Source organism: Trachurus trachurus (genome assembly GCF_905171665.1).
Source record: "Trachurus trachurus genome assembly, chromosome: 3".
Lineage (NCBI taxonomy): Eukaryota > Metazoa > Chordata > Actinopteri > Carangiformes > Carangidae > Trachurus > Trachurus trachurus.
In genome coordinates, this window is record NC_139893.1 from 3407658 (window position 1) to 3435551 (window position 27894).

General features: G+C 40.3%; 1 protein-coding gene across 1 annotated transcript in view; it reads left to right on the plus strand.

Moving 5' to 3' along the window:
• Window positions 1–8151: 8151 nt before the first annotated feature.
• scg3 (secretogranin III) overlaps window positions 8152–27894 on the plus strand; it is a gene marked incomplete at its 3' end in the record, with an annotated part of 28835 nt that continues 9092 nt past the window's right edge. Inside the window, exons 1-9 of the mRNA XM_083997056.1 lie at window positions 8152–8270; window positions 9631–9683; window positions 9846–9888; window positions 11100–11339; window positions 15865–16007; window positions 17004–17156; window positions 18471–18711; window positions 20134–20250; window positions 26705–26788. Of these exons, the coding sequence (XP_083853182.1) occupies window positions 8168–8270; window positions 9631–9683; window positions 9846–9888; window positions 11100–11339; window positions 15865–16007; window positions 17004–17156; window positions 18471–18711; window positions 20134–20250; window positions 26705–26788 (1177 nt within the window). The 5' untranslated portion in view covers window positions 8152–8167. The remainder of the gene's footprint in view (window positions 8271–9630; window positions 9684–9845; window positions 9889–11099; window positions 11340–15864; window positions 16008–17003; window positions 17157–18470; window positions 18712–20133; window positions 20251–26704; window positions 26789–27894) is intronic.

The following is a 27894-nucleotide window of genomic DNA, read 5'->3' on the forward strand; positions in this document are numbered from 1 at the left end:
TATATGTGAAAGCCACACAACGTTTAAAGTAAAATAAAATAAAGAAAAAGGCAGAACAAATAACACACAAATCAATTCAATTCAATTCAATTCAATTCAATTCAATTCAATTCAATTCAATTCAATTCAATTCAAAAAGCTTTATTGTATTGCCTGCCACACAGGTGTGCCACATTAAATAAACAATTTTAAGATGACTTTCAGTACTCAACTGTATATCGCTCTTTGTCTCGTTGCCCAGGCCTTTTCAAGAAATAAAGACAATGCAAATATATTCAACTGAAAAAGATGTTTTAGCTTCTCAGCATCGTCTAACCACACACATTTGTTATTTGTATCTACCTTACTAAACAGTTTTTGTCTTATAGAGTCATAGAAAGGACAGTAGAACACAAAATGAATTTCATTCCCTACCTATTGGATGTCACATAAATTACAAACTCTACCGTCTTCTGCTGTGCCAACGTATCTGCCTGTCTGCATGTGTGGCGTGCTCAATTTAGAGCTGGTATACTTGGTCCTTGTGTTTCTGCTTTTATGTCAAATGAACTTGTAAACCCTTGTTTTTAAAAGATGCCGTATAATTTAAGGAATTATTATTTATATTATGATTAAATGTCACAATGAAGGTTATAGTAGAAAAAAAACAGACAAACTTTTTGTAAAATGATCTGGAAGGTGTCTGTGTTTGACATTTTAATATGAACCAAAAGGTGTTCTATATTATTCTGTATAGACCGAATCGCCTTGTTGTTTACATTCTACTTCCGGGTAGAAAACCAGCACGTAATTTGAATGAGATCAATAGTAACGAACGAGAGTTTAGCTATATATATCATATTTTTCACGCCCTATCACTGTTTAGACAAATCTGAAATGATGGAAGAAACATTACTATTTCTGTGTGTGTGTGTTTTGTGTTGCTATGTGTTGTATTTATTCAGTTTGGGGGAATCACAGTGTCTAGAAAGCATCAGTGGCTCAGCTGACAGGGACAGCTGACGGCGGTAGCTAAGCTAACGGCGGTAGCTAAGCTAACATCAGGACGTCAGCTGTTAAAACCCTCCCGTTGTGGGACACGACATGAAACTACTCCAGTTAGCTCAGTCATGTTGTAACTAAAATATCCGCTGGAGAAAATATTTTTTCATGGACCGTTTATTGAGTCACTGAGTTATTAAAGTTAAGTTAAACAGGTAGCTAACCGTTAGCCCGGCTAATCTATGATAACCATGACTAATTACAAAAATGTGCACACGTAAATAGTAATGTTTGTCCAATCATTGGTTTTATAGACTTTACAAACATCAGATTAGTCTAAACGGTGATATAGTGACATGAAAAAGTAGATATATATAGCGAAACTCTCGTCCGTCACTATTGTTCGAATGCTGGTTTTCTACCCGGAAGTAGTTGTAAACAACAAGGCGATTCGTCCTATAATTAATTACAATAGAACAGGAGAGTCGGTGAGTTGCTGTTCATTGTTCTGCCCACTGTTGGAAATGTTTCATTTCTGGAACAAAGCTGCCTACACTTCACCTTTAATTGTCCCTTCTGTTATTAATAGGCCTGAAGTGAACACGGCCGCTCAGCTCACACACACTGCTTGTTGTTACAGTAAATGTTGTGTAGCACGTTTCTGTCTTTGTCTTCACTTGCCTGACCCTTTTTACACATGAATGAATTAGATTTAACATCCTTTACACACTGACTCACACACACACGTGTTTTCACTAATAACCGGTGCTCTTCTCGTCTGCAGGTGCAAACTGAGCTGAACTCCAGTCAGTGACCTAGAAAATGAAACTAAGGCTGGTTGAGCTCTGAGCAGCTGCTTTGGCCTCAGATAAGAACAGAACAGAACAGAACATAATGTGTATAAATAGTAGGGGTGGGAGAAAAAAATCGATTCACATAAATATCGCGATATCTTTTTTGACGATTTTTAAATCGATTTCTTTTTCAAAAATCGATTTATTTTTTATTTTTTAAATATTGTGCAATGTGCATTTGTTAGCCTTTTTTACATACAGAGAGTACAGGTTTTGAAAAGGGTTTAAGTTCACTTTATAATGGAGTATGTTAATTTATAGGCTCCTACAGTATTTGTGTGCAGATAAATGTTAAAAATGCTAAAGACTAAAAATCATAGAGAGAATCTGCAATATCGTAGAATCTCAATTTAAATCGAATCTCCATCCAAAAAATCGTAGAAGAATCGAGTCGGGAGAAAAGCATATCGTCCCAGCCCTAATAAATAGGTCTACACGGATTATATACATGGTTTATTATTATTATTTAACAAGAATATGGGACTCAAACTCAAGCTGACACGGACACTTTGACTTTTGACCTGGTATAAGTACAGCTTTTATTTGTATTTTACCTTGTTTTAGAGATTCTTCACTTGTATTGTGTTGTTTTCCTGCTATAGCACTGGGTTGTATTTATGTTGTGCTGCAGCACTTTGGGCAACTGAGGTTGTTTTAAAATGTGCCATATATGAATAAAATTTGAGTTGAATTGAAGTGAGAAATATTGCAAGTATTTCTCCATCTTTCTTTCCTTCCTTTGTCCCGTCCTTCTTTCCACAATCCTTTTTTCCTTCCTTCCTTCCTTCCTTCCTTCCTTCCTTCCTTCCTTCCTTCCTTCCTTCCTTCCTTCCTTCCTTCCTTCGTCCTTACTTCTTCCTTCCTTTTTGACCAATCTGTTCCCTCCCTCCATCTATCTTTCCTTCCTTTTCCCCTTCCTTATTTCCTCCCATCATTCCCTTCCTTCCTTCCTTCCTTCCTTCCTTCCTTCCTTCCTTCCTTCCTTCCTTCCTTCCTTCCTTCCTTCCTTCCTTCCATCCTACCTTTCTTCCTTCCTTCCTTCCTTCCTTCCTTCCTTCCTTCCTTCCTTCCTTCCTTCCTTCCTTCCTTCCTTCCTTCCTTCCTTCCTTCCTTCCATCCTTCCTTCCTTCCTTCCTTCCTTCCTTCCTTCCTGCCTTCCATCCTACCTTCCTTCCTTCCTTCCTTCCTTCCTTCCTTCCTTCCTTCCTTCCTTCCTTCCTTCCTTCCTTCCTTCCTTCCTGCCTTACTTCCTTCCTTCCTACCTTTCTTCCTTCATCCTTCCTTCCTTCCTTCCTTGACTTAGGAGGACAACAGGAGGGTTAAAAAAAAAGAAAAATACATTTCTACTTTAATGTAAAGTGGAGGACAACGATCTTTGGGCAACTGAGGTTGTTTTTAAATGTGCCATATATGAATAAAATTTGAGTTGAATTGAAGTGAGAAATATTGCATAAGTATTAGAGTATTGCATCAGGTATGATACAACAGAAGGAAATACTGTACATATAATAATAAATAATAATGATAGTAACACCTGTGCTTTTCCTACTAAGCTGTTAAAAAGCAGCGTTGCATCATATGACAGCATCATGTTGAACAAGAGAACTGAGCCAGCAGTGACAGTGGATGTTAGCAGGTTGAAGCTATAACAGACTCACTCCTCCTCCTCCTACTCACCGTGTGGGGAACAGTGAACAGTGAACACACTGCAAAAACTCAAAATCTTACCAAGAATACTTGTCTCATTTCAAGTCAAAAATGTCATTTCTAGTCAAAACAAATCTCATTCTACTTAGAATAAGACTCATCACATTTAAAAAGTAGTTTGTTTTTAGACACTTTTTTTACTTCTTTCAAGCAGATTTTCACTTGAAATAAGTAGAAAAATCTGATAGTGGAGCAAGTTTTTCTTTCTTATTACAAGCACAAAAAACTTGCTTTCACTGGCAGATTTTTCTACTCATTTCAAGTGAAATATGTTTGAAACAAGTGAAAATTATCTCAAAACAAGTACATTTTTAGTTGACGAGTCCTAGTTTACATGAAAAGAGTTTAGTTTTGACTAGAAATGAGACTTTTTGACAAGAAATAAGACAAATATTCTTGGAAAGATGTTGAGTTTTTGCAGTGCACAGTGAACGGCTCTAAATCAACTCTCTAACACAAGGAAATGCACTGAAGTGAAGACGACATCATTATCATCATCATCATCTCTACAGCTCTTTGCTGCTTGAACACAGTGAACTGACTCCTGTGAGAGTCCAGTCATATTTATTTAACCTCATACAGGGTATCTGCAGGGTCTTGAAAAGTATTAAAGGAATAGAATTTCTACTATCTCCTCCCCCTCATGTGGACTAAGGGCTGGGAGAAGTTTCAGAGTCCTCCGTGGCTTCTCTGAGTTACAGGGGGTCTCGGCGTAGCAGTGCATGTCCATATAACGGTTGTGAATGGACACCACTTTTCTTCGTCCAAAAAGACACACCAAAAAACATCCAAATACCTCCATGCTGCTCGTATGTAATGTCCGTCTTGTATTGAAGCCCCAACATGAAAAATTATTCCGCCGGTCAGTGACACAGGAGGAGCAGTGAACCGAGACACTGGGAGCTTCTCCTACAAACAAGCTTAAACTATAGACTTATTTCATTTTTTTCGGAACAATTTCTCATGTCGGGGCTTCAATACAAGAGGGACATTACAGACGAGCAGCATGGAGGTATTTGGATGTTTTTTGGTGTGTCTTTTTGGACGAAGAAAAGTGGTATCCATTCACAACCATTATATGGACAAATACTGCTGCGCGGACCCCCTCGTAACTCCGAGAAGGCACGGAGGACTCTGAATATTCTCACAGCTCTTAGTTGACATGAGGGTGAGTAGATAATGGGTGAAATTTGAATTTTGGGTGAACTATCCCATTAAAAAGTATTTTCATGACTTTATAAAGTCTTAAATTGAACAGCTTGGTACATACAGTATATGCTTCAGGTTACCTCATGTATACTCTTCCATAATCATGTAAAAAACTATAATTCCTCTTGATCATGTTAACACTTTTACATTGTAGTAGGCTACTACTTAATATACATTTCTATAATCATGTTAATATATTCAGGATGAATGATTTTATGTAATTATTTGTATAAATGCTGTAATAACTGTTGTAATAATTGTTTGATTTAATGTGGACCAGGATGAATAGTCTTCAACTCTATGAAGAATAATGGATACAAATACAAAGGATACAATACAATACAATACAATACAATACAATACAGAATACATTAATACCTCAGTTGCCTTCTTCTACCAGCAGAACTGAAAACAAACCCAACTCTAAGCAGTTTTAAAATGTTCATGTACTCATGGCTGAGCTCTTTTAAAGAACTTTAAATCCTCATCTTGGATCTTAATTGTTTTAATATACATATTTCATGCTGCAAACTCATATTTTATGCTCTATTGTAGTCTAGTTTTTATTATGAGAGCATGTATGTGTTTTATATTACTGTTATATATTTTTTTTATGTTTAATGTTTCCACTTTACTATTTGGGGTTTTATTTTTTTCAACTTTTAATTTTTTTTTATGTTTTTTTTTTCCTTTTCCAACTCATACTGTTAAATGATATGTTTTTATGTAAAGCACATTGAGTTACCCCTTAGTATGAAATGCGCTGTATAAATAAAGTTGCTTCGCCTTTCCTACAACAAGACTATCTAACTATAATGAAGTCAATGTGATACAGGTATGAACAGTGTAAAAAGCAGCAGTATATTAGACTACAGCACTGATATAGAGAGAGCTTTCATAAACCAGAGGATTAACATTAAAGACACATTAGCAGTGATGATGTCTCACTGATGCATATTAGTTCTGCAGAAGCTTTTTCATGAGAGTTAATTTCACCTCATAGCTACTGAGCCTAATGTTTTTATATCATTCATTATTCATTTTTATTGGTGGTTCAGTATCAATACCTTTTACTCCTCTGCACATGTCCTCTTCCTCCTTTTTTTTTTCTTTTTTAATTTTTTTTTTTAGAAACTTTATTAAGTCAACATGGTGCAATACAGTTCAATACACCAACAGAACATCGCCAGGGGGTTTCAATACAGACAATACAATGCAGAGACAAGCTTTTATACAAAAACATTGTAAAGTGTACATAAATTCAAAGTTTTTTATAGCTTTCATGTTGATAGGTTTTTTTAATAGACTTAATGTATTGTTTGGCTTCATTTTCAAAAAATAAGAAAAAGTGGTTTTTGATTAGTGTAACGACATTTATGAATGTCCTTTTCCTCCTCCTCCTGCTGAAGAAGAGGAAGAAGAGGTGGGTCATTAAATTGAAGCTTCATGTTGCAGGAGGACACTGATAAGAGCCGGACCATCCTCATCCTCATCAGCCTCATCATCCTCCTCATCCACCTGCAGCCTGTGTGTAGTTATCACAGCAGAGATCTGGTGAGAGCAAACCGGTCATAAAGTGGCCTCATATTCTCTCCCTCTCTCTCTCTGTCCCTCTCTCTGTCTCTTTGTTGATGGGCCTAATTGTTTGCTGGTTTAATCTCGGTTGCTATTGAGCGGCCAGTGGAAGATCTACAACCGTGACGCAGGTTGACGGTGATGACGCACACGGAGTGGGAGGAGCCTCTGCGCCAACGCTGCAAAAAACAACAACAGCACCAACAACAGTTGAATGAACAAGTGTTGTGTTCACTGTCCTGCTGGCTGCACATTGTTATGGGTCAATGAGAAGGAAATCATTTAAAGTCATTAATTCTTGAATAGAAACAGATAAAAATAAATAAAAAGTATTATTATTGATAATAATAATAATAATAATAATAATAATAATAATAAGCAACTGAAATCAGTCTCAATTTAGCATTTTAAATCTGAATCTTGGATTTGCACTGTAAAAGTCCTCTTAATTGTTTTAATTAATTATTTTATGCTCTATTTGAGTCTAGTTTTCTATTTTATTAGCTATATTTCTCTCTGTCTTTCTCCTGTATTTTCTTTTATACTCTTTTCTTGCTTTTAACTGTATGTTTAACCCTCCTGTTGTCCTCCTGGGTCAAGGAAGGAAGGAAGGAAGGAAGGAAGGAAGGAAGGAAGGAAGGAAGGAAGGAAGGACGAAGGGAACGATGGGAGGAAAGAAGGAAGGGAAAAGGAAGGAAAGATAGATGGAGGGATAGGGAACAGACCAAGTGAACTGGATCAAAAGAGGAAGGAAGAAGAAGTAGCCTAAGGACGAAGGGAAGGAAGGATGGGAAAAGGAAAGGAAAGAAGGAGGATGGATGGAGGAAGTGAACAGATTGGGTCAATTTGACTCAGAAGGACAACAATTCTTGCTGTTAAACGTTTTGTCTTGATGTAAAAAGCACATTGAGTTGCTCCATGCTATGAAATGTGCTCCTATATCTAAAATGTTTCATATATTTTTTTTTTATCTTGTAAGACTTAGCTTTTCTCTCCATTGATTATATAGGAAAGTTCAAAGTTCAACGTTATCTTTATTGTCCCAGTTGGGAAATTGATTTGCAGCCAGGATGTCTAAAATACATAAAAACATACAATACCAATAAATACACATGGATAGGGTACACCTCTCTCAGGTGTGTTGCACTTGATCTTTTTAGATGTGGAAACTGTTGTTTTTGTATTGTTTATGTGCTCTCTATAGGCTACTGTCTATTTGTGTATCACTCTGCGTTTCTTGTCTGTTTGTTATAGCTATGTTACATGTTGGGACTGCAGATGGAAATTAGCTGTGAGCTAAATCTGGTGCAACCATCTTTTCATTTTCTGTAAATGATTTATGTCATTGCACACAATGTCCCCTAAATAAACTAATAGCTAATAAACAAAGCAGCTTTCCCTTCATGTGCTGTTTTTTTTTTTTTTACAGTGTAAATGTTCCATTAGGACTCATTAACATAACAGCCTCTGACACTTCTTGCAGCGTCCTCCTCCTCCTCCTCCTCCTCCCCCTCCGGAGGGGGCCGGTCCTGGTCCTGGTGTAGCTACAGACTCTATTACAGCCTTGGCAGGTGCAGCTGCAGCTCACACGGGGCTTCGGAGCCTCTCGATCTGCTGCTTTATCCGCTTCTAATCACAGAGGGAGAGACATAGAGAGAGGAGGTGACCTGCAGCTTTCATCATCTGTCCAGCGGAGGAGAATCTGTCTGCACGGGGAGTAGAAGAGCTGCTGCTGCTGCTGCTACCGAAGGACCAGGACCAGAGACCAGGACCAGGACCAGGACCAGGACCAGGACCAGAGACCAGGACCAGGACCAGGACAGCAGAAGACCGGGACCAGGATGGCGTCCTCCTCCTCCGTCCTCCAGCTGCTGTTTCTGGCCGCCGCGCTGAGCCTCATCTCCGGCTTCCCCACGCCGACCGCTCCGGCTACAGCTCCAGCCGGTGAGAATAAAAAAAAAAGCCTAAATAATAATAACAACATAGCCTATAATAATAATAATAATAATGACATCATTAAACTACTCAGCGCACATGGTAGCTACCTGAGGAACAGCCGCCGGCTCCATTATTACAGTAGCCTAGTTATCGAGAAAATATCAACAATATATTGATTTAAGCCTGTGAATATTCCCATTTGTCCAGGTCATAGTTGGGTTATCTCAAGGGAATTTAAATCGACTGCAACTGGACTTGACAAAAAAACCAAGTCCAGTTGCTTTTATAGGCTATCGATTTAAATGTCCTTATAATAGCCTATATTGATTTAATAATCACAGGTTTGAACCTTTATAACTCTTTGTAAACGGCTTATTATTTAAAGACACGTTAGATAGGATTTTATTTGTTTTATTCGTGGTTTCTCTCCAGCTCTACTGTGTCATGTAGGCTATAGTGAAGCGTGTCAGTCAGGAAAGTGAGTTGTTTTCTCTAACCACATAAAAAGCAGAAAGCAGCAGCAGCAGCAGCAGCAAGCAGCCTGTGGCTCGGCTCGGCTCGGCTCGGCTCTGCTCGGCTGTTGTTAGGCCGCTTGTGATCTATTTTCGCCGCAGTTTAATCTTTTGTTTGATAATCCGATTAAGTTCAGTTCAGCCTCCGGCCTGGTGAGCTGAGGGAGCAGGGACACATCATCACTGTAGAAAAAAACAAAACAGAAATGACACATCAAAACTGTCTGTGGCACTATACAGTTACAGACTGAGGGTTTTAATGTGATTTTATTTCATGTAAATGTAATTAATGCAGCATCTGGGTCTGTTTATTGATGTTAAAGGGATAGTAGCATTTTTTTTAAAAGTGGGGTTGTATGATCTACCAATAGCCCCTAAGTACTTTAATTGCAGTGGAAGACTCTCTACACTCCTCCCGTTAGCAACGCCAGCCCATAATAGCCCTGCCCAGAGATTTACAACATACAGTGTTGTGAATGGACCCAAAGAAGCAGCCTAAAAGAGGTTTTACGTGAAAAAAAAATTACACAGTTCCATTGTTCGCTATAATATAATGTTTTCCAGCCCTTCAAAGTGCAGGAAAAACACAGTTTTTATTTGGACCAGGTAAAACCTCTTTTAGGCCATGATAATAGGCTGTTTCTTTGGGTCCATTCACAACAATGTATGTTGTAAATCTCTGGGCAGGGCTATTATGGGCTGGCGTTGCTAACTGGAGGAGTGCAGAGAGTCTTCTACTGCAATTGAAGTACTTAGGGGCTATTTGGAGATCATACAACCCCACTTTTAAAAAAAATGCTACTATCCCTTTAAAGCCTGGTTTAGTAATTAAAGGCTGTGTGTGTGTGTTGCAGATAAAGGTGTGTACAACAGACAGCTGACAGAGGAACGGCCCGTCCAGGAGCAGGTGAGCTCAGTTCATATCCGGACAAACACAAACCTGCTTTAACACCGGCAGCAGCAGCAGCAGCAGCAGCAGCAGCAAACACTATTAATGAATCCCATGCAGCTAATATCCTGCAAGGCTGCTGGGAATGATTTGTGGTGTTTTTGTCGTGTGTGTTTGCAGATCGCTGAGGCGGACAGCGTGAAGGCTGCCGTGCAGTCGGCCGGTAAGAGGAAACTTTATTCTCTAATCAATTAATGAGCCGACTTCCTCCTCCTCCTCCTCCTCCTCCTCCTCCTCCCGCTGAGCTGAGTGGATTCATGTTGCAGCTGCTTCCAGGAAAACTGCTGCTCCATCCGTCCAGATTCCTGACTCCTCTGTGTCTCTGCTGCTTTCTTTTTCTTTCTTTTCTTTATTAGGATCCCCATTAGCACCTGCAACAGCATTGGCTATTCTTCCTGGGGTCCGACATACACACAACATACACATAAACATCTACACATAAGAAACATACATTCACATATACACATGAGAAACACACATTTATACATGACACAACAAGAACAAACAACAAGGCTCCCTAATAATGAACAAACCACAGAAAAAATCTGACAGACATTTGACAGACAACACAGACATCATCATTTCTCTACTCAGATTCCATTCAATACTTCAATACACCTGCAAAGTAAATAAATAAAAATAAATGGATCATATAATAATAATAAGCATCGACTGTCTGAAGTAACTGCGACCATGCACTTCAACAACTCATAGGCTACACATCATACACTCCAAGAAAAAGGGTACAACCACAACTGTAGCCGGTCCTCTTCATAACCTCAATATATTAAAGCAGAAGTAAGCGATCCGGTCGTTTTGGCTAATGCTGCGTTCCAGGCAGGCTTTTGAAACCGTAAATTACAGCTTCAAGTCACAACTTTAATACGACTTTGTAGCGTTCCAGGCAACCCACTCGTGTTTTTCCGACCTGTTTTACCGGTGAAAGTCACTATAACGGCCACTCGTAACTTCTGACCGGTGAACTCGTACCAGATCGAACTGGTACCACTTCACGGTCGGAAAAATACGAGTTACGAGTTGCCTTGAACGCACCATAACAGTCCTCGTCGCTATGTCACCACATTCACGGCGTTCCTTGGCTGCACACACAGCCCTGCATGCCGTTCTCTCTCCTCATTGGATAAAAACTGTAGGATACGATAAATGTTTTCACTTCGGCTCAGAGCAGAGCAGAGTGACTGACAGACCCGTGTTTCGGTCCAAACACTCTATGTAAGTGATTGCTGTCGGAAGATATAACTATTTAAGACTTATATTAACACAAATATATCACTTACTTCTGCTTTAAATCATATTTCATTAAATTCTAAGAGATACTGTTTTAACAGCAATTTAAACCTTCTTCTCCTCCAGAGAGCCGGCGTTCCTCCTCCGCCTCCAAGGACTCTGAGCCGGACCAGAACCAGGACCAGGACCAGGACCAGGACCGTGATGACCTCACCGTGCTCAAGTCTCTGGCCGAAGCCAATCAGAAGTCGACGGACTCGGCGGCCGGCGGGAAGGAGGATCAGTTTGTCCCCGACGAATCCGACTCCACCAAGAGCCGACGCCTGGCCGAGGACTACGACTCCACCAAGAACGGGATGGACCAGGGTGAGCACTGCAGCATGGGCAAGAGCACCTGGTGATGTGTTAAAGGGACAGTCCAACATTTAGTCAGATCCTCCTCTCACCATAATATACAGTAACCCCTCTATAGTCGCAGCAGTAGGTCCATCACATTTAAAGGTGCACAGAAATGACCGTTTGTCCTGTTTGTCGCGCGAGTTTACCCGAGTAAGGAAAACAAATTTGATTGGTCGTTATCGAGCGGGCGCGGATATTCAAAGCTTGGGGTGAGACCGAGCTCCGTGTGTGTGTGTGTGTCTCAGACGTTTGATTGACGGATGACGGATCCAATTAGCCTAGAAATCTAGCTGCACCCTAGCGGCAGCAAATCTAATCTAAGCTAACGTCATCCTGCTCTTTGCTCTGATTGGTCGTAGCGCTACCCTATTGGTGCAGAGGCAGTTTGAAAGACAGCCTTCATCCCGCCCCCTGGATTGAGCCGAGGTCTACCGCTCGTTGCCAGACTAGACATGTTAATGATATTATAGTCTGGCTTGTTGTCAGGCTATGATCCAATATCAGTGGCTGATGAATCGTGTGCAGGCTGACGCAAAAAATACCACACTTTCATCCCGGATTTAATCAAAAATAGAATTTTGCACAAAGTTTGGGTTACATCGTCTGATAGATGAGTTATTACACTAATGTTAAGACCCACAGTGGGCTCAAATTCAATTTTCTTTTCTGTAGCTACAGCTTTAAAGCTCTAGTGCGTAACTTCTAGGTGTCTGTAAATATCCGTTTCACCCAAGCCGCTACTAGAGGAGATGATACAACGCTGATGAAGCCGCTCGGCTCCTCTAACACCTTACCATACTTCCTGCTTCCGCTTCGGCTATTTATAAGTAACATTACGACACGTGAAGCAAATACTCTGAACTACTTTCTCTTCTGAAATCCCTCCACCCAGCAGCCGTGTCTGGAATGTAGTTCCGGCTGCGTTTCCCTCTAAAACAACTCTGTGTGGTAACGTTGTGTTATTATCTCATAGCGTGGTGAATGTGCAGCTCACAACTTGTCCACCAGAGCGTTGTGGAGTTGTTGGATTGTGTATTTGATGAGTTTGATGAGGGGGCAGCTCACGTCTCTGCCCCGCCGATCTCAAAACAACATGCACCGATAATTAAAGGTGATGATGAACCTATACTGCTATGATGCTATGATGGATTATAGTGATGTTGAACTGTACCTTTAACAGGCAGCGGGTCGGGTCGACACACTGACCTCTGTGATGTTTAACCTCCTGTCACCTGGCGAGAGCGGCAGACAACACACATGCTCATGATGAGGATCAGAACGAGTCAAAGACTGAACACGTGACAGATTATCTCCTCCTCTCAGGCTCAGAGCTGCACAGGAACATGAATAAAACAACACAATGGTCAAGATGCAGCTGCTCTAATATGATAAAAACACATCATTATTATTATTATTATTATAAATTAAATCTCTCATTAGCTGTGTTGTAAATCGCCCCCTATCATGGATGTAGTGCACTAAGTGTGTTCGCCATTTTGTAGTGTTTGAATTCTCTGTGATTAATTTCATCCACTAGCTATGTAGTGGAGGACAAAACACCCACAATGCACTGCAAAATTGAGTGAACAAGCGACGTACACTACTTTCTACTCCCGTATGTATCCCACAATGCAATGCGGTCGTGTTTTGCCAAAGAAGAAGAGCTAAGATAATTAGCATGTTAGCTAGGATTTCTTTAGGTTATTTAGCAGTAAACTCCTCAGACGTATTTGCCTTGGCTCCGTTTACCTCGGCTGAGCAGCAGGAGTTGGGCAGCAGCATCCGAACAATAACAGGCAGCATTAAATCAATCTAATAAAGAAACTGTAGTAGAATATGTAGTAAATACCAGCTAACGAGCTAAGCTAACAGCCACAGCTCACGGTCGGGACACACAACAGTAGTCGACCAAACCAAACTTCATATTTCAACAGTTTATTGTCCGAGAAACACAACCACACAGAATCACATCCTCTAATGTTCCCACAAGTGTCCGGGTTTTCTTATTTTATTTTATGTGTCCGGTTTGTTCACATCAGTGGTTCTCAACTGGTGGGTCGGGACCCAAAAGTGGGTCATGGACCCGTTCTGGATGGGTCGCGGACAGCTGGTCAAAAAAGTAAATAATATTTAATGCACATCTGATGTTGGACATGTCTTTTATTTTGAAAAATAACTTATTTTGAAAGGCACACGAGCCACATGAACACATGCAGTTGTAATGCTCCTCCTCACTTTCTTATTATTTGCTCTGAATGCAAAGATATCAGTTTCTTATTAATGTGGCCTGAATGCAGTGAATCTTGTTTTGTTTTGTGGGTCTTAATTTTGTGCAATTTGATATTTATTCACCTTTGCTCTGAATGCAGAGATGCATTAGAAGTCAAATATATTGTTTTGTTGGTCTCCATTTTGTGCAGTTTGATATTTTTTTATTCACTTCTTGGTTTGAATCATTCACAATCTTGGTTTGAATTCTATAAAAGTGGGTCGCGACTTAATGACCATGGGAAAATGTGGGTCCCAGAGTGAGACTAGTTGAGAACCTCTGGTTTACATGATTCTCGGCGCATCTGCTTCCGTCACAGCAACACCTGGAGCAAGAAACGCAACCACGTTCAGAAAATTACTGTCTAGTGTCCGAATTCTCCTCCCATCATTCCCTACATCGTGTAGCCTACATGATGGGAGTGAGTGAGGGAATGAGTGGATGATTTCGAACACAGCTTCTGTCTCAGCCGTTCCTCTTTAAACTCATTTACAACACGTTCATAACGCTGGTCGTCGGACCACTCTGTAGATTTCATCAGCACACGTCTCTCTGTGCAGTAATCTGATATATCAGCATAAAGCAGAGTGACTCACTCACACTCACACACACACACACACTCTCCATCGATTTGTGCGGTCAGGTCGGCAATGACAAGCAGCTGGTCAGGTTACGCTGCAGCTAAATGTGGTGCTGCTGCAGTCTGAGTGGGTTCAGGTGTTTACTTCCTGTCAGACAGAAATAGGCCTAAAGTGAAGAACATCAGTGATGAGTCAACCTAGTGCCAATACGGGAAAAAGTGTTTATTTTTATGGTGCATGTGTGTGTGTGTGTGTGTGTGTGTGTGTGTGTGTGAGGGAGGTTTTATGTAAGAGTGAAGCTGTAACAACTGCACATCTCCGGTGTGGAGGAGATGGATCAGTAAACTCTCATGTTACTGTAGAGACACAGAGAGGAAGTGGACGGATGGATGGATCCACTTTCTGCTGTTTGAATGTTGGGAACTGAGAAAAGAAAAATAAGAATACTCAAAAATGAAAGGTCTAGGGCCTATAACGAGGCTGTTTAGTGATTTAAAGGAGAATTCCGGTCATTTTTGACCCCTAAATCATTGTCCTGATGGTCACCCAGTGTTGGTTGGAGCAAAAAACGTGATTAAATTGATGCAGGCAAACCAGAGTTACCATGGCTACCCGGCGCTAGCGATAGCCACAACGCTAACCCATGGGGGCAATTCTTTCAACCACAACAAACACTCAGAAAACAATCAGATATCTCTGGTACATGAGTGGAATCCTTAGAAACACCACTGAACTCATATAGTGTACAGTATAAACAGTATAAACTTTGTGTTGTTGCATGTAGCCACTCACCTCAGATAGCCCAACTCTGAAACATCCTGGAAAGACATTACTATCCCATCACAGAGCGCCTTCTCTCCCCGCCACAGAAACTAACACTTTGTCCTTGTTGTGATGATTTCTTTACAAAAATAAACGGTGGAGCAGAGCAGTGGTAATGTCCAGAATATCTCTGACCGTTTATTTTAGTAAAGAAATCATCACAACAAGGACAAAGTGTTAGTTTCTGTGGCGGGGAGAGCAGGCGCTCTGTGATGGGATAGTAATGTCTTTCCAGGATGTTTCAGAGTTCGGTTATCTGAGGTGAGTGGCTACATGCAAAAACACAAAGTTTATACTGTTTATACTGTACACCAGTGGTTCTCAACTGGTGGGTCGGGACCCAAAAGTGGGTCGCGGACAGCTGGTCAAAAAAGTTAATAATATTTAATGCACATCTGATGTTGGACATGTCTTTTATTTTGAAAAATAACTTATTTTGAAAGGCACACGAGACACGTGAACACATGCAGTTGTAGTGCTCCTCCTCACTTTCTTAATAATGTGGCCTGAATGCAGTGAATCTTGTTTTGTTTTGTGGGTCTTTATTTTGTGCAATTTGATATTTATTCACTTTTGTGAACATGCTCTGAATGCAGAGATGCATTAGAAGTCAAATATATCATTTTGTTGGTCTCCATTTTGTGCAGTTTGATATTTGATGATGGACACTGGGTGACCATCAGGACAACGATTTAGGGGTCAAAAATGACTGGAATTCTCCTTTAAGTATTTTGCGCATCTTTTAATTACTGATAAATTATATAATGAGGCGGTTTAGTGATTTAACCATGTGTGTGTTGTGTTGTGTGTGTGTTGTCAGACGACCCGGAGAGTTTCCGGCAGGTGGACGGCACGCCGCTCACGGCCGAGGACATCGTCCAGAAGATCGCCAACAAGATCTACGAGGAGGACGACCGAGGCGTGTTCGACAGGATCGTCTCCAAGCTGCTCAAACTGGGTCTGGTAGGTCCACGTCCGTCCGTCCGTCCCTCTGTCTGTCCCTCTGTACTGCCCTCGCAGTGCGTGTGGCTATGCAAAGCTAGACAGTCAGTTAACGAAATGGATAGAAGCTCGATCCCAAAAAACCACAAGGCTTGATCTTTTTTTGTCCTTTAATGGAGTCCTCTATTTCTCCTCCGTAAAACTGAAATTATCACAAATGGAAACACAATTTACTTACAGTACTTGCAGTAGCATTGTATGAATACATTTCAATCCATAGATTAGCAAAATGAAGAGTTAGCATGTAAGCTACTGACAGCTAGCAAAGTATTTTCAGCGTAAACATACGGTAACTAATCATGTCTTTACCACAAAAATACACAATCATGTAACACTATTCACATACTATACTCACAGATATATATTCTCCAAGACAAATGCGTCCAACAATATTATTTGTCTGTTAGTCTGTTTAGCCGTCTGTGCTCACTTTTACACCTTTTGCATGAGAACTAGCATGTAACAGAATAACATAGCTGGACTTGACGAGCCGAGCGCTCACTCCGACGCGGTTTCTCCGAACCAAAAAGAAGACCACTCACTCTGACGCGGTTTCTTTGAACCAAAACATGTACTTTTTTAGACCTGCTTAATAATCAAATTATGAACTTTAACTTAACATTTTTAACCCTCAAAGACAGTACACCCTCTCTGTCCCCGACGCAGCATGAAGCAGCAGGACAATGACGTTTACTCATCAATACCAACCCTCTGTCTCTGTCTCTCTCTCAGACGTGTGAATTCTGCTTTGTTCCACAGTTTTTAGTTGTAAATTACTTTTCTGACACTCAATAATGAGTCCAGATTGCTCCCTGAGGCGGATCTCTGACTCTGAGCGACGGTTTAGGATCAATACGTGTTGCTCTGTTCTAACACATCACTCCTCTGCTCTCTGCTCTCTGTGTGTGTGTGTGTGTGTGTGTCTGTGTGTCTGTGTGTGTGTGTGTGTTCGCCCAGATCACCGACAGTCAGGCCGACACTCTGGAGTACCAGGTGGCCGAGGCGCTGCAGGACCTCATCACCAAAAACGCCAAGAACAACGAGATCGAGGACGTGGAGAGCAACGAGCAGGACGCCAGAGGAGAGCAGGACGACCAGGGATCAGACACGGTGAGAGACGAGATGATGAGACGACCACGAGAAGGATGGAAAATCAATGTTGGAAAAGGACATTGTATACACTTCCTGTGTTTATCTCTTGTCCTCTATTGAAAATAAATATTCACCTTAGAGGGATAGTTCAACATTTTGTCTAATTGGCCCATTGCCATAATCCCTATAGTCATAGCAGTAGGTTCGTTACCTTTAATTGTCGGTGGAAGCTGTTTTTAGAACGGCGGAGCAGAGCCGTGAGCTGCTCAGAGCTACACTACGGAGGCTCATTATGGGATTTCTTGGTTTCCCTCATCAAACTCATCAAATACACAATCCAACAACTCCACAACGCTCTGGTGGACAAGTTGTGACCTGCACATTCACCACGCTGTGAGATAATAACACAACGTTACCAGACAGAGTTGTTTTACCACGGTAACTTGAGGTGGTTGCCAATGACGATAGAGGCCCCCCAGGCTGAGTCAGACAGAAACGTGGAGAAAAAGAGCGATTTTCTGCCTCTGCACTGGTCTCACATTTGGTCTTATTCTGACAAAACGTAGCTCCTATCAGAAAAAGAAGCAGAACGTGAGTGTCACAAGGATTTACTGAACGCTTTGGTGTGATTTTGGTGTTTCCACAGTAAATATTTTGCAGAAACGTGTGATTTTAAAACAGGGGTCTGTTCTGCTTCTCTCAGAAAATCTTTGTATTGGAGTCAATGAGGAGCAGTGACAGACGTGGCCGCACTTAGAGGCTGACAATTCAAATTCTGTAAATCTCTCAGATTTTCTGAGCACATTGTGAGAGACAGGACAAGTTTGTCTACAAATTTGGAAAAAATCATGTGTGTAGAGTGTAAATTGTGGCAGGGAGGAGTGTGGAAAGAGAAAGGTTTCAGACAATTTCAGACAACTTCTCTCACTCTAAGCGATGATGTCATCCACTCTTGACACGAACATTCCGTGCAATACACACCCATTATAATCTCATAATTTCTCTAAAAATGATCATGGTCATTGATCAGGGATTGATCAAAAACTATATGACCTATCAAAACGTGGATTAATACACCAATACACAAGACTTGTGTCTACTGTTTAAAGTTTAAAAGGAGTTTCTAGGTTAAGGTATGCCTGAGCAGTAGACGTTTGAAAAACTCTGATGATTGCTCTTTTTCGCTCTTTTTTTTCTCGAACCGTCCCATTGACTTCAATGCAAAATTGAAGCTATTTCATAGCTGTAGGGGCCAGTGCTCGGGGCGATTGTCCCATGGCCCTAATAAACTGCTTCTAGATAAATAATAGATTTACCGTTACACTCCTCCAGGACTCGTGGGATCCGCCGAGGCGCAGCTACAACGAAGGCGAGGAGGAGGAGGGAGGTAACGATGAAGAGGAGGCGGCGGACGACGTGAACAGAGACGTGGACGACGACGCGGCGGTCGAAGCCTGGGACAAAGACACCGAGGACGGCGGCGGCAACGAGGTGAGCCGTGACCAGGACGACGGGCTGCAGGACCTGCAGTACTTCCCCAACTTCTACCGACTGCTGCGGAGCCTCAACTCAGGTACACACAATACACACAATACACACACATACTATAGAGGTACATTTGTGTCTTTATTATTCAATCCAAAAAAAGGTTGATTTAAATAAAAAAGGTATTATTTGAGACCCACAAAATTGCATTTGAACCCCTTATTTCTTTGATTGAAAAGGTTTTTTTTTGATTGAAGTGAGTTATTATTTGATTGAAAATTGCTTTTTTGTTTGATCAAGTTTTTTTGACTGAATAATAAAGACACAAATATCCTACCCATAATATGGCCTAAATACAAAAATCCCCCCAAAATATTAATTTCAATCAAATAATAACTCACCTCAATCAAAAAAAAAATCATTTCAATCACAGAAAAAAAGGGTTTGAATGCAAAAAAAATATTTGAGACCCAAAAAATTGCATTTGAACCCTTTTTTTCTTTGATTGAAAAGTTTTTTTTTTGATTGAGGTGAGTTATTATTTGATTGAAAATATTTTTGGGGGATTTTTTGTATTTAGGCAATATTATGGGTAGGATATTTGTGTCTTTATTATTCAATCAAAAAAAGTAAACTGAAGAATAGTTAAAAAGGGTGGGAAATTAAAAAAAGTTTTATACTTCTTCCTACTCCTTTTTCGAACAATGTGTGGTGTTTTGTTATGTCTTGGCTCTATTTTTTTTTCTTTCTTTTGTATGTACAAATAGTTACATACCTTTTTTTTTATACATGTTAGAAAATAAAATAAAATCAAGTAACTCACTTCAATAAAAAAAAAACCTTTTCAATCAAAGAAAAAAAGGGTTCAAATGCAATTTTGTGGGTCTCATATGTGTTTGCACTCAAATCCTTTAAAAAAAAAATTGAAATGGAGTTTGTTTTGATTGAAAATATCTTTTTTTGTTTAAATCAACTTTTCTTTTGATTGAATAATAAAGACACAAATGTACCTCCACACACACACACACACACACACATAGACACACACACACAGTAACACAACACACACGGTTTAGACCAGAGTGTATAAATATCACTGGTTCATCTGAGAGGAAGAGGAAGAGCCGGACCAGATCACTGATGTTGTTGTCATGGCGATGTCGTTGTCAAGGATGAGTCAACGCCTGTTTGATCCTCCTTTGTTGCACACACACGCACACACACACGCACACACACACACACACACACACACACACACACACACACACACACACACACACACACACACACAATAATGAACTAATTATTCACAATCCAGTCGTTATGAACTCCCACAGTCAAACACCATGAGGTAACAACATTAACGCCATGGTAACCAGCCACCATTACCTCACCAGTAATAATGATGATGTCATTGTGTGTGTGTTTGTGTGTGTGTGTGTGTGTGTGTGTGTGTGTGTGTGTGTGTGTGTGTGTGTGTGTGTGTGTGTGTGTGTGTGTGTGGCTGCAGACCAGGACGCTCAGGAGAGAGAGACTCTGATCACCATCATGAAGACGCTGATCGACTTCGTGAAGATGATGGTGAAGTACGGGACCATCACGCCGGAGGAGGGCGTGTCCTACCTGGGTGAGACGCACACACACACACACACACACACACACACACACACACACACACACACACACACACACACACACACACACACACACACACACACACACACACACACACACACACACACACACATAGTATATTCAGCCACAGAAAAACACAAGAAACCACTAATAAATGATGAGTTTCTCTGGTTTTGGTTTTACTCTACTAAAGGGATAGTTCAACATTTGGGCAAATTGGCCCATTGCCATAATCCCATAGCAGTAGGTTCGTTACCTTTAATTGTCGGTGCAAGCTATTTTTAGAACAGCGGAGCAGAGCCGTGAGCTGCTCAGAGCTACGCTACAGAGGCTCATTATGGGATTTCTTGGTTTCCCTCATCAAACTCATCAAATACACAATCCAACAACTCCACAACGCTCTGGTGGACAAGTTGTGACCTGCACATTCACCACGCTATGAGATAATAACACAACGTTACCAGACAGAGTTGTTTTAGAGGGAAATACAGAAACTGCTTGATGAAAAACTGTCCCCTGCATGAATTTACCTCTAAAACAACTCTGTCTGGTAACGTTCTGTTATTATCAGGTTGTTCATAATGTTTTTTTTAAACATATTAAATGTTAACATCTTAATAATGTACTTCAAATCCAATCAAAATTTGTTTATATAGCACTTTACAGTATGCATAAATAAATAAATCCTTTACATAAAATAAGAATTAAAACTTAAGAACACAGCAAGAATAAGACAAACATAGAGACGATTAAACAATATCAAGACGTGTAAAAACAGGAAGATCACTTAAAGCAGAAGTAAGCGATCTGGTCGTTTTGGCTAATGCTGCGTTCCAGGCAGGCTTTTGAAACCGTAAATTACAGCTTCAAGTCACAACTTACGACTTTGTAGCATTCCAGGCAACCCACTCGTGTTTCTCCGACCTGTTTTACCGGTGAAAGTCACTATAACGGCCACTCGTAACTTCTGACCCGTGAACTCGTACCAGATCGAACTGGTACCACTTCACAGGTCGGAAAAACACGAGTTACGAGTTTCCTTGAACGCACCATAACGTCTTGTCAGCCGATGGAGTTAGCAGCCCCCGCCCTCGTCATGGATCTATTGGTCCTCGTCCCTACGTCACCACATTCAGGCGCATCCCTTGGCTGCACACACAGAGAGGACTGCCCCTTTATGCCGTTCTCTCTCCTCATTGGATAAAGGTTGTAGGATACGATAAATGTTTTCTCCTGGGCTCAGAGCAGAGCAGAGTGACTGAGAGACCCGTGTTTCGGTCCAAACACTCTATGTAAGTGATTGCTGTGGGAAGATAGAACTATTTAAGACTTATATTAACACAAAAATATCGCTTACTTCTGCTCAAATGGTAAAAGCCATTCTGAATAAAAACGTTTTAAGATTGGACTTAAAAAGCAGCAGGTCACTGAAGGCCCCCAACTGCAGTAAAAGCCTTTTACTTGTACTTCTTTGCACTAAAACAAAGAGTTCTTGTTATTTATACAGGTTATTATGATGCTGTAATTTTACTGGTCTGGTCCACTGCAAATCAAACTGTTCTTTGTTTAGTTTAGTTTAGTTTAGTTTATTTCATTCATTGAAAAACAAAATAAAACAAGAAATCCAGAAACCTTTTGATAAATGAGATAACACAGTAGCTATGTATCTGTATCTGTATCTGTATGTGAGCGCTGAACTAAAGTGAGTTTGACTCCGCTGCTTCAAACATGTTGAACAAGTCGATAAAACATTTAAAATGTAGGTTTCAGTCTAGTTTACACACACAGTGGTCGTCGTCATGGCTGCGTGTGTGTGTGTGTGTGTGCAGTGGAGTGTGAAGCCTGTACAGACAGATTAGTGTCACGCTACATAACCGGGCTGATTTCATGGCCGTCAGTAAAAGGTCAGAGAGCTGAGGGACGGCGGCCTTCATCATCATCATCATCATCATCATCATCATCGTCCTGTCTGTTTTAAATGACATTCAGTCTCACGATTATAGATTTTCTTGACACGATTATTGTCAGAGAAATGTTTATGTATATTTGCACGATTATAAAAGCAACAATAAAATTGAAAAAAAATTGAATTGAAAAAAAAAGACATGTGTGGGTAGAAACCCACTACGGGCTTATTATTGCACAAATAACAAAGCAAAACAAACAAAAGAAAGATGAATATATCTTGAATAGCATTTTAAACAAAATAATACAAAATAGAATGAAATAAAAAATAAAAAAAATAATTTTAAATAAATAAAAAAAGAAAAAATATACACATGTACACACATAATAATAATGGAAACAAACAAACCAAGGTTATTGATTTGTCTAATGGAATATTGATGAACCTGGGATACGATTATCACGATTATTATGGGTTAGTTTACACAAAATATTTCAAGTATTTGTTAATATAGGAACAATTATTAATCCCCCAGAGGAAATGTTATTATATATTCAGGTCATAAATTGTCATCTATACCAAATGTTTACGTTTTTTTTTATCGTTTTTTGAGTTTTGACACTCAACATTTAAATTCCTACCAATTCAATACTACATTAGTTAAATGGACCAGAACCTGTGCATTAACCTTTATTTTGCCGCACATCTGCCGATTACAATTCCAACATCATCTTTTTGGGAAGTAACTATATACAAATAAAATTGCCTTGCCTTGCCTTGCCTAACGGTGTTTAAGAATCTTTACGATTAATTAATTAATTGTGGCGTTTAATACCGCGGTTAATTGTGAAAACAAGTAATGGTGACATCCCTAGTCTCACACAGAACAAACACTCTGATCTGATCCTTCATGTGACAGGACACTGAGTTCTTCTATTTATATTCTCTATGAATAATTAACTATAACAGAATATTAATGAGGTGAAGTGTTCAGGTTTTATATGTTTGTCACAGGTGGACGAAGCATCAGCAGAGTGAGTTAATAATCAATCTTTAATCAATAATACCCGTCGTCGTCCAGCAGCTGTTTCCTGCTCCGACATCACACGCTGCATGGAGCCGAACACACACAATATACCATTACTCAGTTTCCTAGGCAACCCCTATGGCCTCATGGCGGTAGCTTATAGGTCGTTGGGGAGATAACAGGACGGACAGAACACCATCGCCTAGCAACATGTTAATGTTAATGAGTCATCCAGGTACACAACTGAATACACACACACACCTGTCAATCAATGGCCTGGGGAGGGGTGTGTGTGTGTGTGTGTGTGTGTGTGTGTGTGTGTGTGTGTGTGTGTGTGTGTGTGTCTGTGTGTGTGTGTGTGTGTGTGTGTGTGTGTGTGGTTAGATGATAAGAAACAAGAGGAGGAGCTCGGAGCAGATGGAGACGAAGCTGAACGACCTGAAATCTACAGCAACATGCGTCTGTTCAAAATGATTTATTAGACAGAATATTAGAGATTATTTGATGTGTCGGAAACAGCAACAGTTAAAAAGGAGAGTTAGAAGACCGTCGTTTAAAAAGATAATTGGTTAAAGAGGGTTAGGGCAATCGGTTAATAAAGTTAATAAATAAACAAACAAATAAGATAGATAAATAGTAGAATGAAAGTAATAGCCTAGATAAATTAATGAATAAATCTAAATAAATGAAACGACAGCATGAGAGAGGCATAACCAGATACTTCTGATAAATATTAAAAGTATTAAAGTGCCAAGTCATAGTTAAAAAGAGCCAAGAATCACAGAACATTTGCGTTTAACTGTGATATTATATTTTACTGTCGTATGGGACCAACACTGTCCCATGATCACAACGTCACAACACAAAGTAGCCTAACCTTTGAAAACACAAGAACGTCGTCTTTTCTAACATAAATACACGTGTTTTCATGTATAAAGTGGATTTCAGAGCAAACTAGAAAATTTCCTCTGGGAAGTTTTGATAGGACCACGTGGGGCTACTGCTGGGCATAGCTACCATCTCTGTCAACACGGGAATCAAACCCACGACCTGATCAGACAGACACACGATCATCTTTCACTGAGCTCTGATATTAAGGAGCTGTGATCACAGTCACAGTGTGTGTTTGTTTGTGTGTGCGTGCATATGTGCACATGTGTGTGTGGTTGTGTTTGACAGAGACTGTGGCTCTGGCCTGAGGCTCAGAGGTTACCACGGCAACTTGAGGTGGTTGCCAATGACGATAGGGGCCCCCTAGGCTGAGACAGACAGAAACGTGGAGAAAAAGAGCGATTTTCTGCCTCTGCACTGGTCTCACATTTGGGCTTATACTGACAAAACGGTAACTTCTATCAGAAAAAAACACAGACCATCATCGCTGTAAGGACTTCCTGAAAGCTTTGGTGTGATTTTGGTGTTTCTACTGTAAATATTTTGGAGACACTTGCGATTTTAAAACAGGGGCCTGTTCTGCTTCTCTCAGAAAATGTTTGTATTGGAGTCAATGAGGAGCAGAGACAGACATGGCCGCACTTAGAGGCTGACAATTCAAATTCTGTAAGTCTCTCTGATATTTTGAGCACATTGAAAGAGACAGAACAAGTCTGTCTACAAATTTGGAAAAAATCATGTGTGTAGAGTGTAAATTGTGTCCAGGAGGAGTGTGGAAAGAGAAAAAATGTAGAATTTTTTTGGACTCTCTCCCACTCTAACCGATGATGTCATCCACTCTGACACGAACATTCCGTGCAATACACACCCATTATAATCTCATAATTTCTCCAAAAATGATCATGGTCATTGATCTGTGATTTATCAAAAACTATATGACCTATCACATTGTGGATTCATACACCAATACACAAGACTTGTGTCTACAGTTTAAAATTCAAATGGAGTCTCTAGGTGAAAGTATGCCTGAGCGGTAGACGTTTAAAAACTCCAATGATTGTCCTTTTTCACTCTTTTTTTTCGCCCGTCCCATTGACTTCAATGCAAAATTTTACATTGAAGACCAATTTTGCATTGAAGTCCAGTGCTCGGTGCAATGGCCCCGTGGCCCTAATTAATAATAAACTGAGGAGGAACACTTGACAACTACAGGAACCAAAGTGACTATAATAAATATAAAAAAACAGAAAAGACCCACCACAACACAAGATGTTTTCACACCTAGAAACATCAACATCAAATGACGGTTACCATGGCTACCGCAGTAGACCGCTGCAAGTGTCTGACCGACGCACGTCTGTCAAAATAGTATAATAAGAATAAAACACTTCAATTATGGTGTCACAGCAGCTCCAGTAGATTATAATAAAAAATAAAAGATAGAAGAGAACAAATAAAATAACTTAATTAAATACGTTTTTTGGGGGGGTTTTTTTCAAAATAAAAGTCCAACATTCAGGTCAGATATTATTGATTTATTTATTGAGCAGCTGTTTATGTCCCAGAACCAGTTGAAATATGTATATTGCTGTATAAACCATGTGAGAACAGATTTAAATGTTTATTCATGTATTTATCAGACAGCAACACTCTCACTCTGAGGCACTTATACTGTAGATAATTAATGATAATTTAGTTGTATTTATAATGTAAAATGTGGTAACTAATTAGCAGCTGATGAATCACAGGTTTAACTCCAGCTGCTGTATGTGTCTCGTCAACATCTGTTGGTTTTTAACCCTTTGTTAATCCAGACAGCAGCAAACTCCCTCTGAGCCGTGTGACCTGTTTGTGTCTGTAACAGTTTATAATAATCCCTTTGTAATAACATCATAACACACACACACCCCGCTGTGCTAACACACATTTTAATATCATTGTTATAAGTTCAGCACCCTGGATCTCAGGCTGTCATGTTAAGTTAAATCATAAATCGTATAATAACAGAACGTTACCAGACAGAGTTGTTTTAGAGGGAAATACAGAGACTGCTTGATGAAAAACTGTCCCTGAAGGCAACGTGCATCAGCGGTTTTGCATGAATTTCCCTCTAAAACAACTCTGTCTGGTAACGTTGTGTTATTATCTCATAGCGTGGTGAATGTGCAGGTCACAACTTGTCCACCAGAGCGTTGTGGAGTTGTTGGATTGTGTATTTGATGAGTTTGATGAGGGAAACCAAGAAATCCCATAATGAGCCTCCGTAGCGTAGCTCTGAGCAGCTCACGGCTCTGCTCCGCCGTTCTAAAAATAGCTTGCACCGACAATTAAAGGTAACGAACCTGCTGCTATGACTATAGGGATTATGGTAATGGCCAATTTGCCACATAATGTTGAACTATCCCTTTAATATATTACAGGGAGGGAAAAAAACCACATCTTTGTTTCTCTCTGTCTCCCTCTTGAACCCACTCTTCATTAATTAGCGAGCGTCTGTTGTGATGCTAATCAGCCTGCAGACTCACACAGGGACAAGAGGCTTCTTCACTTCACTTCATTTTATTTTATTTCATTTCATTTAATTCATCGTCTGAACGTCTGTTTTCTCTCTCTCTCCTGCAGAGAACCTGGACGCCATGATCGCCATGCAGACCAGGAACAAGCTGGGCAAGTCGCTCACCGCCGCCGACTTCACCGCGCTCACCGGTAAGAGTTTAGTAGTAGAAGAAGAAGAAGAAGAAGAACAGTCTGTTTATTGTCATTTGTGTTCAGATGAAGCCAGAACACACAGTCATCGTCAAACTACTGTAGAAAGTTGGCAAATAAAAAATGAACACGACTGATCTTGATTGGTCAGATGATGTCATCAGGTTTAACTGCTGATGTAGTTCAGCATTTAAATATGAATATGGCATTTAATTATTATAGCCTATATTATACTAAATGAGACTAATATGTCTATATCAGTGGTTTACAACCTTAATATGGAGCACTTTGTTATTTCAATAATGGGAAAAACAAAACAAAAACAATGAAAAGAGTATTTAGGGATAGGGATACGCCAACGTTTTTTTTTTTTTGTTTCCGTGTCTTGCCTCACTCCCGAGTCCATGACCAGCAGATAGGCAAGACTAGGCAATTTTATTTGTATAGCCTGTTTTTACAAACAGTTTGTCTCAAAGGGCTTTATCACAACAACATCCTCTGCCCTTAGACCCTCACATCGACTGAGGAAAAACTCCATGAAAACCCTTTTAACAGGGAAAAATCGGAGAAACCTCAGGGTGAGCAACGGAGGAGGGATCCCTCACCCAGGACGGACAGACGTGCAATAGATGTTGTTACAGACAAGAAAACAGTTTACAGTTTATGTCACAGAATGACTGTGCGTGCAGTAACCATGGAGATAGAGCCGTATCGCCCGTAATTAGCTTAGCTCAAACACTGGAAGTGTATGGGTAGTGTTAGCCTGCCTCCACCTAAAGTCGCTAATTAGCTTAGCTCAAACACTGGAAGTGTATGGGTCGTGTTAGCCTGCCTCCACCTAAAGTCGCTAATTAGCTTAGCTCAAACACTGGAAGTGTATGGGTAGTGTTAGCCTGCCTTCACCTAAAGTCATCAGAGAAACTCTTCAGCAACTCTAAACGGAAACCGGCGGGCCGATCTTCGTCTCAGAGCTGACAAAACTCTCCGGTAAGGCATCTTGAGCGGTCAAATGCCGCTAACGGGACCAGATCGGTCAAAACGGAGGGTTCAAGCAAAGACGCTTTATTTTGGTTCAAGCTAGCTACATCGAGGGTAGGTTAGCTTCC